Source organism: Berghia stephanieae, chromosome 5, assembly GCF_034508935.2.
Source record: "Berghia stephanieae isolate SIO BIC M18660-M18661 chromosome 5, UCSD_Bste_1.3, whole genome shotgun sequence".
Classification (NCBI taxonomy): Eukaryota; Metazoa; Mollusca; class Gastropoda; order Nudibranchia; family Aeolidiidae; genus Berghia; species Berghia stephanieae.
The window spans coordinates 38,705,433-38,717,932 of record NC_088364.1 but is presented as its reverse complement, the minus strand read 5'-3'; the positions used below and the strand labels follow the sequence as shown (position 1 = coordinate 38,717,932).

The 12,500-nt window shown below is 36.8% G+C and overlaps 1 protein-coding gene across 5 annotated transcripts in view; it reads right to left on the bottom strand.

The window, feature by feature from the left end:
* Positions 1 to 12,500, bottom strand: part of LOC144972884 (paladin-like) — a 265,377-nt gene that overhangs the window by 76,773 nt on the left and 176,104 nt on the right. For all 5 annotated transcript variants that reach the window (XM_078914657.1, XM_078914661.1, XM_078914659.1 and 2 more), the window contains one exon: positions 5,096 to 5,253. In XM_078914657.1, coding sequence (XP_078770783.1) covers positions 5,096 to 5,253 — 158 coding nt within the window. The remainder of the gene's footprint in view (positions 1 to 5,095; positions 5,254 to 12,500) is intronic.

Sequence of the window (12,500 nt, the reverse complement as noted above, 5' to 3'; positions counted from 1 at the left end):
ATCTGAAAAGGTATGCATGAAACATTGCCAGGCAAAGCAGAAAGAAACATAATATAAGAAAAATAATACATTAAAAAAAAGTCAAGATGTCTCCATTGATGCAAGCTAATTTTTTTAGGTAGGCATTTCTTTTTTTTTTTTTTTCTCCTGCTTTACTGGCACTGTTTCATAAACACCTTTTTAATAGTGTAACCGTATGATATAAATATTTGTTGGCAGCCTGTAAACTTAGGAAACAGGGAATTGATGATTTAAAAAATGTTTTTTTTGCGCCCACCCATGCCTTCGCTGTGTTAAATAGGGAACAAAAGTATGATGTAAAAAAACCCCAAAACAAACGGGTTCCAATCTCATTGGAAGTGTAAAACCACTCTTCCGGAGAACTTAATACATAACTTATGTAATGGATCTTCTGGTTTCAGAGTGATGGCATCTTATTTTATAGTCTAATAACAACAATCCTCGTTCTATTACGTCCTGCAATCTTAAGGATCTTCCGGTACATCCTGCTACTAAAATAATTATGCCAATTTATGATTCAATATGTAACCTATTCATTATTGGTCCTCAGAAGTTAACTGGTTGCATAACACTTCCAAGGAGTTTGGAACCGGAAGAGAAGTGTGACGCCACCACTTTTCTGCCCTTTTGATTTCAGAATGCTTTATTTTTATGCTTTTTTATATGGATCCAAATTTCAGATTCATGATTTTGTCTGTTCGCTGTTTTTGCAATAATTCACACTTGAATGAAATGTAATGCATAACATATTATGGATTGTCATACCAAAGACCCTATTCCGAGGCAAGAACAATGCAATCGTTGTCACTCGCCCCTCACTGATCACGTAAAGGTTTGCTTGACATCGCTTGTCCAACGTTTTGTGCTTTCAATATGATTATCAGAGTCGATACTATGCGTTTAGGTAAAATACGACATCCATCAGCCGGATATAACGTACCAACACACAAAGCTATGTGCAACCTTAAACGTTTAAAGTCTTAGTGAGAAGTAATCATCAAAATGGCTGTCTAAAAACAATAACAAAGAATTGAGTGACGTCATCTTCGTTCTTTCTCACCAGAAGGACCAATTGGATTCAGTATTCTAATGTCACGCCGCCCGGCCACGGCGGCCATCTTTGTTCTAAACAAAGAAAATCATTACTTTTTATTCTTCATGCTGGCTAGAACTTTTCATATGCCTTGTGATCAGAAAGTGTAAAAGTCAAAACATGATCAAATTTATGTTTTTTCCCCTTTGGATACGCTTTTATGCTCGCCGGAGAAATATTTCATACGGGCGTCCGCCATTGTTCCGATAGTTTAGAGCCAGTGTTACTAAGTTACCATGCGTCATTAGGAAGGAAGTGACGTTACGACTGTTGACGAGTTTTCAGACTCAAATCGCTCTTCACCAGTATCATAATTTTGAAATGAAAACATACTGCGACAAGCAATAATTCGGAGATGTTGAGTGAGAAGTGATCTTTTTGTTGACAGTTTTAGATTCAGAACAGGTTTTTCTAAAAGCTTTAGGTTTCCCAAAGTCTAGCGATGTTAAGCGGTTTTAGTAACCAATTGGGTGACAATAATTGCAATACTTCTGGCCCGGCATTGTGTCTATGTGTAAGGCACGTTGCAAGAACCGACGCCTTGTGCTGTATGAAACAGGCTTTTGTCAGTGGTATAACTTGATCAAAGCTTTTGATGATGGTGATTATGATGCTGATGTTGGTGATGATAAAATGATGATGATGATGATGTTGATGATGATGATGATGATGATGATGATGGTGATGATGGTAGTGTTGGTGATGGTAATGAGGTAGTGACAATGATGAAGATGGCGATAGTAATGTTTAGGACGACGATGAAGGTGGTGGTGATAATGATGATGATACATTTGGATCAGACTGTATTACATCTTAAAGACACTCAACGAGGAAAAATAAATCTGACCAAACACTGTTCTCAAACTTCCTTTTAAGACGTTTTAATGAGTAGAACCAGACTACGAATACTTTTCAAGTCTGAGAGGCTGTCTTCTCGTTAACGAAACGACATCTTTGTAAGCTTTTTGATAATGATAAATAAAAGTAGATATTAAAAACATGCCACGACCATGTCTCGTTTAAAAAAAAAACTAAATAAAATCAAGTCACTTTGAGCTTGATCAATATTCAGATAGTTGACAAAAGTTCTTTGTTATTTCAGGTACGCCACTTTACATACATTTCCTCAATGGACTTTTAGTGTATAAGTAACTAAGGGCAGTGAGGATATAATAAAGGCGCATAAACGTTGACTTGTACAGTTTGAAAAATTAGTTAGGCTCTGTGTATCCTGATGGGGATATGAATGAAACATGGTGAAGCGCATAAGTGAAACTGTGGAACTGCTCAGCATTGATGCTATACGTTTAGGTCAAATACTGACCTGTTCTACCCGCCAGATCAATCACACAAAACTAACCTTTAATCATGCTAACCTTCAACGTTTAGTAATCTGTTACGAGGACTTAAGTAAGAACTAACACCCTACTGCTTTCAAACAATGACAATGCCGAGTGACGTCAAATTCATTGGATGCTATGCGTTTAGTAAAAAAAACTCATAAAACCGCCAGCCGGGTGTAAAGTACCAAAACACAAACCATCTGTAACCTTGGAACACTTATAGTCTCGTTGATAGAATTTAGTTAGAACTACTTATAAAAATGACTGGCTAAAAAAAAGCTGAGCGACGTCAATTTCTTTCCTTCTATAAACATGGGCGTACGTACTTCATGACAGCGACTACCTTGTCAGCTTCACAATGGGTTGGGACAACTTGAAGACCTAATTAATCTTTTTGGAAGATCGGTTTGGTGTTTCTGTTTCTGACATAACCGCTTTAAGACCATAAGCCTCTTGGAAACAACTTGGAAGATAACAAAAAGCTTAATGGTAGGCCGTCATTCTCTATTAATACGCGTTAGATGGACGGTGGATGATGAGAGAATGGTCTCCTCATCTTATTTTCTCCTGTTTTCTTTCCCTTCTTTTCCTCTTCCTCACCCACCCGATTAAACTATTACAACAATTACAACAAAAGCAACAACAACGACAACAACAACACCATCAACTACTACTGCTACTGCTGCTACTGCTACTGCTACTGCTACAACAACAACAAGACCACCGCCACCGCCACCACCAGAACAACACCAACACCAACACCACCCCACCACCCCCAACACAACAACAACACAACAACACAAAAACTTACTACCTACTACACTATCACTGTCTACTCTATCTACTAACTATACTCTATTACTACAACCCTATACTACTTACAATATATATTCTACTATACTACACTAATACTACAACTACTACTTAAATTCCCATTTCTAACGTACCACATTACTACTCATGCAAATCCACAACTTCTTTTACCATGAAAACATTGTAATTGTTTGTTTTGTGGTGTGTGTGTGTGTGCGTGTGATGTGTGTAGGGGATGGGGTATTGGAAATTAAGCCGCTCTTTACGCGGCTTTAAAGTATAACACCACTAGGTTTCTTGTTCGAGTCCCCTTTGGGTGTCATAAAAAGTGTGTCACTGGAAAGGTCTCTTCTCTCACCTCAGTAATCCGTAAAATGTGTGCACTTGGCCTTTACAGCGTCATGTCTCTTTATTGTACGTAAAGTGCTGCTGTTGACTTCAGAACCCTTGTTATACACTTTGAGCAAATTGAGTGGATATTGTCCTATATAATTGCACAAAAAAACTGTCATTTTTATCATCGTCTGTTTTAAATTTGTAATAATACTTATGATTTGATAGGCCTGTGCATATAAAAGACATCTATGGCAAAATCTCTCCACGCGCCAAAGCAGTCAGATGGTTTAAATGAATGAAAAGAAAAGGTTTCTTGCGTGTTATGTGACGTCCAACTAAATAAGATACCCTGACCCTCCCCCCTTCCAACCATCCAAGATGCCTAGGAACAGGAAATAATAATATTGATCGTCACCATTATCTATTAACACCCGCTGTTTATCAGCGACTAGCTGAAAGTATTTTTTTCTTCAATATTGAGTAAATAGTAAATTAAATGAGAAAAAAGATTGCAAGTGGATTTTGGAGTCTCGAGAATGGAATGGTATTAATATCATATTATGGACATTTGTATAATCGTGCTCCAGACGCTCTTGTTTGTTTTCATTCGATAAACAATAACTTGTTTACATTGTTTTATGGGGGTGGTTTATGCGCAGGCGGAAATATCTTATGAAATGGGTGAACGACCGTGGGCGCTTTTCTTTACTTTTATTTTAAAAAACAAACATAATTAGACATAATATATTGTCGAAATATTTCAAGGTTAGCATTCTGATTGATATACTTTGAAAATAGGTGACACGTCATCAATCTGGTATTTTGTCGTAATGAACTAGATAAAGAAAATTGAATCCAGAATCAATTAAGAAAGTAAATATTTGTTTTCATACAAATTTTATAAATTAAGCTTAAAATTATATTCTAAGCATCAGGTTTACCCCGACACCGACACAAAGGACTTTGAGAGGATTGGTTCCATATATGATAATAACGGTGCAGTTGACTGCTTGCGGAAAGACTTTTGATTTATTGTTCTTATACGCCCTATCACGTATCATCGTTTAAACGAATTAAGAGCCGTACTCTGGAAAGACAAACATATGTTTAAAATATTTGACCAGAAAACTCATCTTTCAAATATCGATTGAAATGACTCTCACCCTGGCAAAAACTCTCAAATCTGGGACTTTGAGACAAGAGTCACTCCTCATTAACATTTTTACAATGCTTCCAAACTTCTGTGGATTGAATTGTTGAATTGAACGGTCAGAGTTGAGTTAGGAAAAAGAATGCTTCCACAATCCTTCCTCATTTCGACTTTTGAGGTTCCAGCTTTGAGAGTTTTGACAAAATGAGCGTCAGTTAAATCAATCAATATTTGCATGGACTTGGTTTTCTGGCCAACATTTTAATGGTCTTTGTGTTGTTATTTGTCTCCACAAATTGCGCTGTCAAGACACTTTGAAATCTTACAAAGTAGTTTTACCTTTAAGAGGGGATGTTCCATCATTTTATCTGACATGCTCCCCTTGACAATGGGCTCGCTGAGGTCTGAAATTTGTTGGAATTCCTCCCGGCAGTCTTTGATGATGACCGGAGCGACATTGTTGGTTCGCAAGACGTACTGCTTGCTTGCATACATATCTGAAAAAGAGAAGAAAAACAAAAAATGAGGATACATTAGAAATATTGACTCCTGGAGTTGAGGCTCCTTAGAGAGGGACGTAGCAAGCTCTATGAAGTTTGTTAAATCATTGCCGTCTCCCGAATGCTTAAAACACTTTCAGACTACTCTCTGGGGAGAATTGTATTGTTTACCTTAGTTGCTTTGTCCACTTATCATATTTATTATACTATCCTCTTATAGTGCTTTATGACTGATGATAATCCGTTTTTGATTAAAAACATTAAATACGGGAAATGTTGTAATTATCGCATTTTCACAGTAAAAATCGATCGATTCCAACCGTTAATTCTAAAATGCTGCCGTAGTCTGGAAAACCCCATATTTTAAAATTTGGCCAGAAAACTCTCACACTTGGGACTTCAAGCGAATAAAACAAACACAGCAACAACAACCCCCCCCCCAAAAAAAAAACAAAAAAACAAAAACAAAAACAAAAACAAAAACAAACCCCCCCCCCCAAAAAAAAAACAACCAAAAAAACAAAAAAACAAAAAACAAACAAAAACAAAATAAAATAAAACAAAACAAACACAAACACACAGACACACAAACCCAAATAAAAACCCCAACAGAAAACAACAACAACAAACAAACCAGACATATCAATCACGAAAGGGAATTGAAAAGAATAAAATAAATTTAATGGGCTACCAAGGGACATAAATCCCCATGTAGTTGAATGCAAAACGATGCACCCTGGGCCCAATGGAGATTTTCTATTGACATAATAAACTGAGTATCATCATTTAGTCCGACGCATCAATATAATAGGAGAATGCCAATGGAAAATGGAAGGCTGGAGAGATGGCCAAGTGTATAATACATTGCATCAAAATACGGAATGTCTGGGTCGGTTTGAGCCCCACCGTTGGTACGAATATACTCCTCCGCAGAAACCCATTCTCTATTGATGATTAGAGAGCACCTGACTGCGGCTGACACCTGGGTTATCTCGGTTCTTTTTCGGGACAGTAGAATATTTCCTCCGAAATCAAACTTATCTGTGTTAGAGAGTGCCATTTGGGCATTGCGTTTTAATGTCTTCATCACCGAGTCAACGATGTTTCTGGAAGTTTGAACCTAAAAAACGCCAAGAGCTCCTTGATTTTCGCTAAGTTTAGGGTTGTCAGATTGTTTATATTATGCTTTTGTTTGTTTAATTGATTGCAAAAACCGTATCATTGTATTTGGTGTGTTCCATATTAGAATACGTACTATTATGAGCATGATACAATTATATTTGACATGGACTTTATGGTCAGCATAACGCACATTGTTCGTATGTTTTGCCAGGCTAAAGAAAATTATTGCAGTTTTCATTGTAAGATTCAATAATAAAAAAATTAACACATTTTAAAGAATGAGTTATTTTATATCTGTATGTTCAATTTTTTGAGAATTAGGAGCAAGTGTTCGAGAGAATTTGGGTCAAGAAATAATGTTTGACTCAACAAGAATGCCAGGGCATGGTGCAAATTGTTCTTTGCCAATAAAATGTGCCGTAAACTGTGCATGTGGCCATAATATGCTTTTGTAATACTTTATAACTCCATTAATTGCAAGATGGAATTCTGTGATACATAAAGACGAAAACAGCTATATATACTTTGGGCGGCCAGGAGTAGACAAACTGAAGAAATAGGCAAAGCAATAATTGTGACGTCTATCTTTAACCAGTTCATTGCCATACTGTGGAAAAACACGTATTTAAAAATTTAAACAGAACACTCGTCCTTCAAATATCGATATTGATTTAAATTTCTCCATCTTGGCAAAACTCTCAAACCTGGGACTACTAAAAATAAATACGTGTTTTACAAGAGTACGGCAGTTAACTAGTTAAAAATCCAAAAGAAACATCTAATGAAAATAAATAAATATAGATATCGATCTAATTCCAACAAGCTCCCCATGCTCTCTTCATCCGCCTCACACTAAACCATTCATTCTCTCAGAAGGCCAAATAATATAATCAATTTCCATCTTTTACAGTACAATCATTTGTTTGGTGTCCCTTTGTATTGGTACCCTTAAAATATTTGCCATTGTCCATATACTGCCGGGTAATTTTTCAGATCCGAATCGGAGCCAGAGATGTTTACCACCATAATCTGCATCAAGTCATTTACCACACTCAGCGTCGCTTGCTTGTTTTTCTTTTATTATTACAAAACAAGAAACCTTACACCAGAGCGTCCGATGGCATGAATAGTATTTAGCAAACATAAGACTGCGTTTTATAATTATATTTTCTCTTAGGTAACATTCGCAATTCCTCGGGAATCATACATACGCATGGAGGTAGGAGCAAAATCTCACAATCGCTCAATACAAAGAAAATTCGCTAAACGGCTTGAAAGAGAAGCACAAAGGCAGAAATCTTCCCAAAAAATGAAAGCTGAGATCATAGACAACAAAATATCAATACCCCGGGAATCATAGACATGCATAGGCATAGGGCTAATTTCACTTAAACTGAATATATTAAAATATTTTAAAGTATACACACACACACACACACACACACACACACACATATATATATATATATATATATATATATAATTATATTATATGGGAGGAGGGGACCATTGAGATTTAATGGAAATTATCTAATATTCCTTAATTGGTAAATCTATAGATTATTTTACTCTTTCATACAGACAGACAACCAGTCGTGTACTCTCTTTATAGATACTGATTATTTTTAATCAAAGGCGCTACCATTATATTCACTTTTTAAATAAATGCTCATTATTTCAAGGGCGGGGCGGAATACTAACTGTATTCTATGGCACAGACAGCAACAAAGATGCCTGAACGGATGATAAATAGAACATGACAGAAGACCAAACTAATTGGCGTCAAGAGAGATAGAGATAGATAGATAGAAAGAGATAGATAGATAGATAGATAGATAGATAGATAGATAGATAGAGAGAGAGAGAGAGAGAGAGAGAGAGAGAGAGAGAGAGAGAGAGAGAGAGAGAGAGAGAGAGAGACTTTTAGAGAGAAGCTACACGGTCCCTCCAATTTCCGACAAAGAGATTTGATGGTACCTTGGGAATAGGCAACCCGGATGTCAGATAGATTTTGACCGAACAAAATATACAGAAAACGGGCAATGAGCCAACTACTTTCATCACTGACATAGTATTAGCCCGTTAACCAGTAATTGTGCGGCTAGGTGGTCTTGTGGTATGACACTCGCTTTCGGAACGGAGGGTCCTGGGTTCGAGCCTCGCGCTCGGCGCATAGTTGAGTCCTTGGAAAAGGCTCTTTACTCATTTTCTCATATTGTTGACTATAAATTCAATATTCAACAAATGAACCACCCCAACATAATACCATTTTCAGGTTGTGGGTCACATTTGGTTCTTTTGTGTTATGAATATGGCTGCGCGGTCTCTATGGATGCTTGCCGTGAATGTGTATGTGTTACTTCGAGTGTGTCAGTGTTTCTAGTATCCAGTTAGTAATTTGTTTCCATAAATCTCTGTCCAGTGCAATAAGTGCTCTTAGCTTTTGATTATGACCATATTATTGACAGATACGAAGGGGGATGGAAACAAAACTGATGCTTACGTGGAAAAATTTATTTATATTGGAAGACTATCAAAATGTTTGTGCACGAAAATAATAACATTCATATACAAATTATCTCAGATGTCGAGAGGCAAATGAAAATAAAAGTTACTTCAATATCAATGATCTGGTTTGATTATTTTTCTTCATTACAGTTGGTTCTTTTAAGGTACCAGATTCTAATGGGAATAAATTGCGCGAGTTACACTCTCAGTTCAAATCAGCACCGAACAATCTAAAAATGTCCATAATATACTTGGCATTTTCTTGCAATTTACAAACTGGCAAGTTTAATAATAAGGGGGAAAAGGGGTGTTTGGTGGGGTTGGGGGGGGGGGGGGGGGGGTGAGGATACAAAGAGAAAGCTCTTAATGCTTAAATGGAGTGAGGAATTCGTACACTCTCAAGGGAATTCTGCCGTACTCTAAAGCGACACGTATTTACAAAATTGGCCAGAAAACGCCCTTCAAATATCGATCGATTTAAATGACTCTCATCTTGGCAAAAACTCTCAAACCCGGGACTTCACCGAAGTCCCGGATTTGAGACTTTTCTAAGTTGAGTCATTTATATCGATCGATATTTGAAGGACGAGTTTTCTGGCCAAGATTTTAGATATTTGTTTTTCCAGAGTACGGCAGAATTGGACTACGTCATAAACAAGACTAGTAACGGGAGGGCCACGAGAGATTCCATCCGATTTATAATATAATATAAACGCACTCTTACCACCAGATTTAATCCATTTTGGAATGAAAGACTCCACATTCAATTTTTGATTGAAGTTATGAAAACCCAAGGCCAAGTCTATTCTCATTGTATTTTTTTAACTCACTATTTAAGTTTCCAGAGAATCTTGACAATGATTTACTTCAGACAAATAGAGAATAAAGTAAATTCGGTAGAAAGCAAATTTTATTTATGGACAGGAAAAAAACCCCAACTTACTTTCCAAAAAGATAATTACCATTTTGGTAAAATAATCACAAATTCTGCCTGCCAAATGATCATAACCAACACACAGACGCACGGATAACATTAATTACTTCTGGTCTGAGAGAGAATTCGCTAAGAACTGATGGACTCCAAAGTTGCCTAAAACACAAACTGTAGAGTGACGTCAACTGCATATTGGAAAAAGGTCCGATCTAGTAATTATTATTTTCATAAAATTTATTTTAAAATTGATAAAAACTGTTAAAAATTTGATTTAAAAAACAACAAAAGAAGAAAAGTGAAAGAAATCCCCCCCCCCCCCCCCCACGGCATTCTGTTCGTTAATGTCATCATTAATGCAACCCCCAAAGTAGAGACTAAGCGGGAAAGTAGCGACTAGTTGACAAATAAAATTGAAAGACCAGTGATGACTGTTCTGCCTATTTCTGAAAGAAAAAAAAACAAAACAAAAACAAAACACGAATTGAAAATTTTTGCCAGGAATCTCGTCCTTCAAATATTGATCGATTAAAAATGACCCTCATCTTGGCAAAAACTTTCAAACTAGGGACTCGGGGTTGTAAAATGATTACCTGGTTGTTAACAGCGTTGTCTCTGTCTAAAAACATAAGACGTTATATCATATCCTACACGTGTGGGTTTTGCTGTTGGGGCCCTTTGTAAAGCTGTTTGAGGTTGAGCACAGTCAGTGTATATTGGGCTATAGTTGTTTAAAAATTTTTTTTGTTAAGTTCTCAATTCTACCATACAGTTACTAAAAGGGAATTTCTTACTTTCAAGGAAGAAAATATCATCTCCTATAGAAAAACACTCATCGACATCCTACCATATTTCTAAAAGAAAAATATCAATCCCGAGCCTGGGCAAAACCAAGTCATCTTATTCCAAGGCAATGGGCAGAAAACCACACAAGGAATAAGTGGATAGAAGACCCCCCCCCCCCCCAACGTCCCCCCCCCCTTCTCCCCATAGAAAGCTCCAACAAACGCCCGATTGTCCAAATGGATAAGGAATGAATAAATCAATTAAACGAGAGAACGATCACGTCGATGTAGCACCATGGAATTAACTAACAGATAAACGAATAGTGAATAGAGGAAGGAAGGAATGAACGAGAAGAATGGATTAATCGCGACTGATTGAATGAATAAATGAATGAATGAACGAAAGAATGAATGAGTAAATGAATGAATGAATGAATTAGTCAATGACTGAATGAATGAATAAATGAGTAAGTGAATGGATGAACAAATGAACGAACGAACAAATGATTAAATAAATGAATGAATGAATGAATGAATGAATGAATGAATGAATGAATGAATAAAGGAATGATAATTGAGAATCATTAAAACCGTCAGTAACAACAGGGACAATGTTTAACAATGGCGATCTGATTATTGACTGCCAATCGCCAACAGCTTGAGGGAGACGACAAATGTATGTACACCAATAATCGAGGTAAGCACAATGTAAGAAGATGGCTGGTCTCTCTCTTATTTTTTTACAAATTCGTTGATTTACTATTTAACATGAAGGGGCAGAATGGTGTAGCGGTAATGTCTATGCTTGGTACCTAGAAGGTACTGAGTTCGATCCCGGACGTGCTATGTGATCTTGAGCAAGGGCTGTACTGGTTTGTTTTTGTTTTTAAAGGGTTTCGAGGCGATTGCAACAAATCAAGGTCATATCAGCGCCAGTAAAAAAAGGAAGAAAATGGGATAGTAACAAGCTCTAGAATTTCAATTAACGCACCCAAGAAAAATCGAGACAAAGGGGAATTTGTTCAAATAGGAAACAGATTATGTAGATTCCAAGAGCACACTATCAAAGTACTTTGTTTGAGATCACCTAAAAGTCTCATCCATACACAAGCACAGGTCCCAACTAAGAGGGATACACTCAAATGTTTACAAATCATAATATATAATATGTAAACAAAACAATACCGTGCGTAATAGAGAGATAATTTACAAGACAAAAAATATAATCTCCCAACACTCTAACTATACATTTGACTGTTTCCTCCCCAGCTAGGGTTTCCGGCCAGGGCCTGGACAAAATAAATTTCATTCCAAGACAAAACACAGAAAACATTCTGGAAACAGATATAGGGGGATAGAAGATGCAGTAAGTGCCTCCCTGCCCACTATGGGAGGTACGGCAGCTGAGCCCTTGGTTATTCCAGTCTTCATTTGGAAAGACCCTTAAGATAAATTTTCCTTTGGGGACGAATAAAAAGAATTTCATCTTATTTTAAAAAATATTTCTATAAACTAGACGTCTATACTATACACAGATGAAACACGATACAATTCTCCATCAAATATTCATATTATTGCAATTTCTCCCTCCCAGACTCCAATAAGGCACCGGGCACCTCACCCCACCCCCCTCCCCACACTAATTCTAGCAATTAAAATAATTTTAGAGCAGCTTGAACTGAACTGATATAACATTAAAACTGAAAAAAAAATGTGATTGTCAAGCAAAGCAGAGAGAAAATATATTTGCCTAATTCGACGGCAATTCGTCTCGGATTATTAATTCTCGATTTTTCTTCTTCCTCATCTCGCACTGCACCTTAAACATCGTTTCTAATTCCGGTGTAAAAAAAACACAGAAATTTACAAGACAACACAACACCCTGCTACCTCCCCCC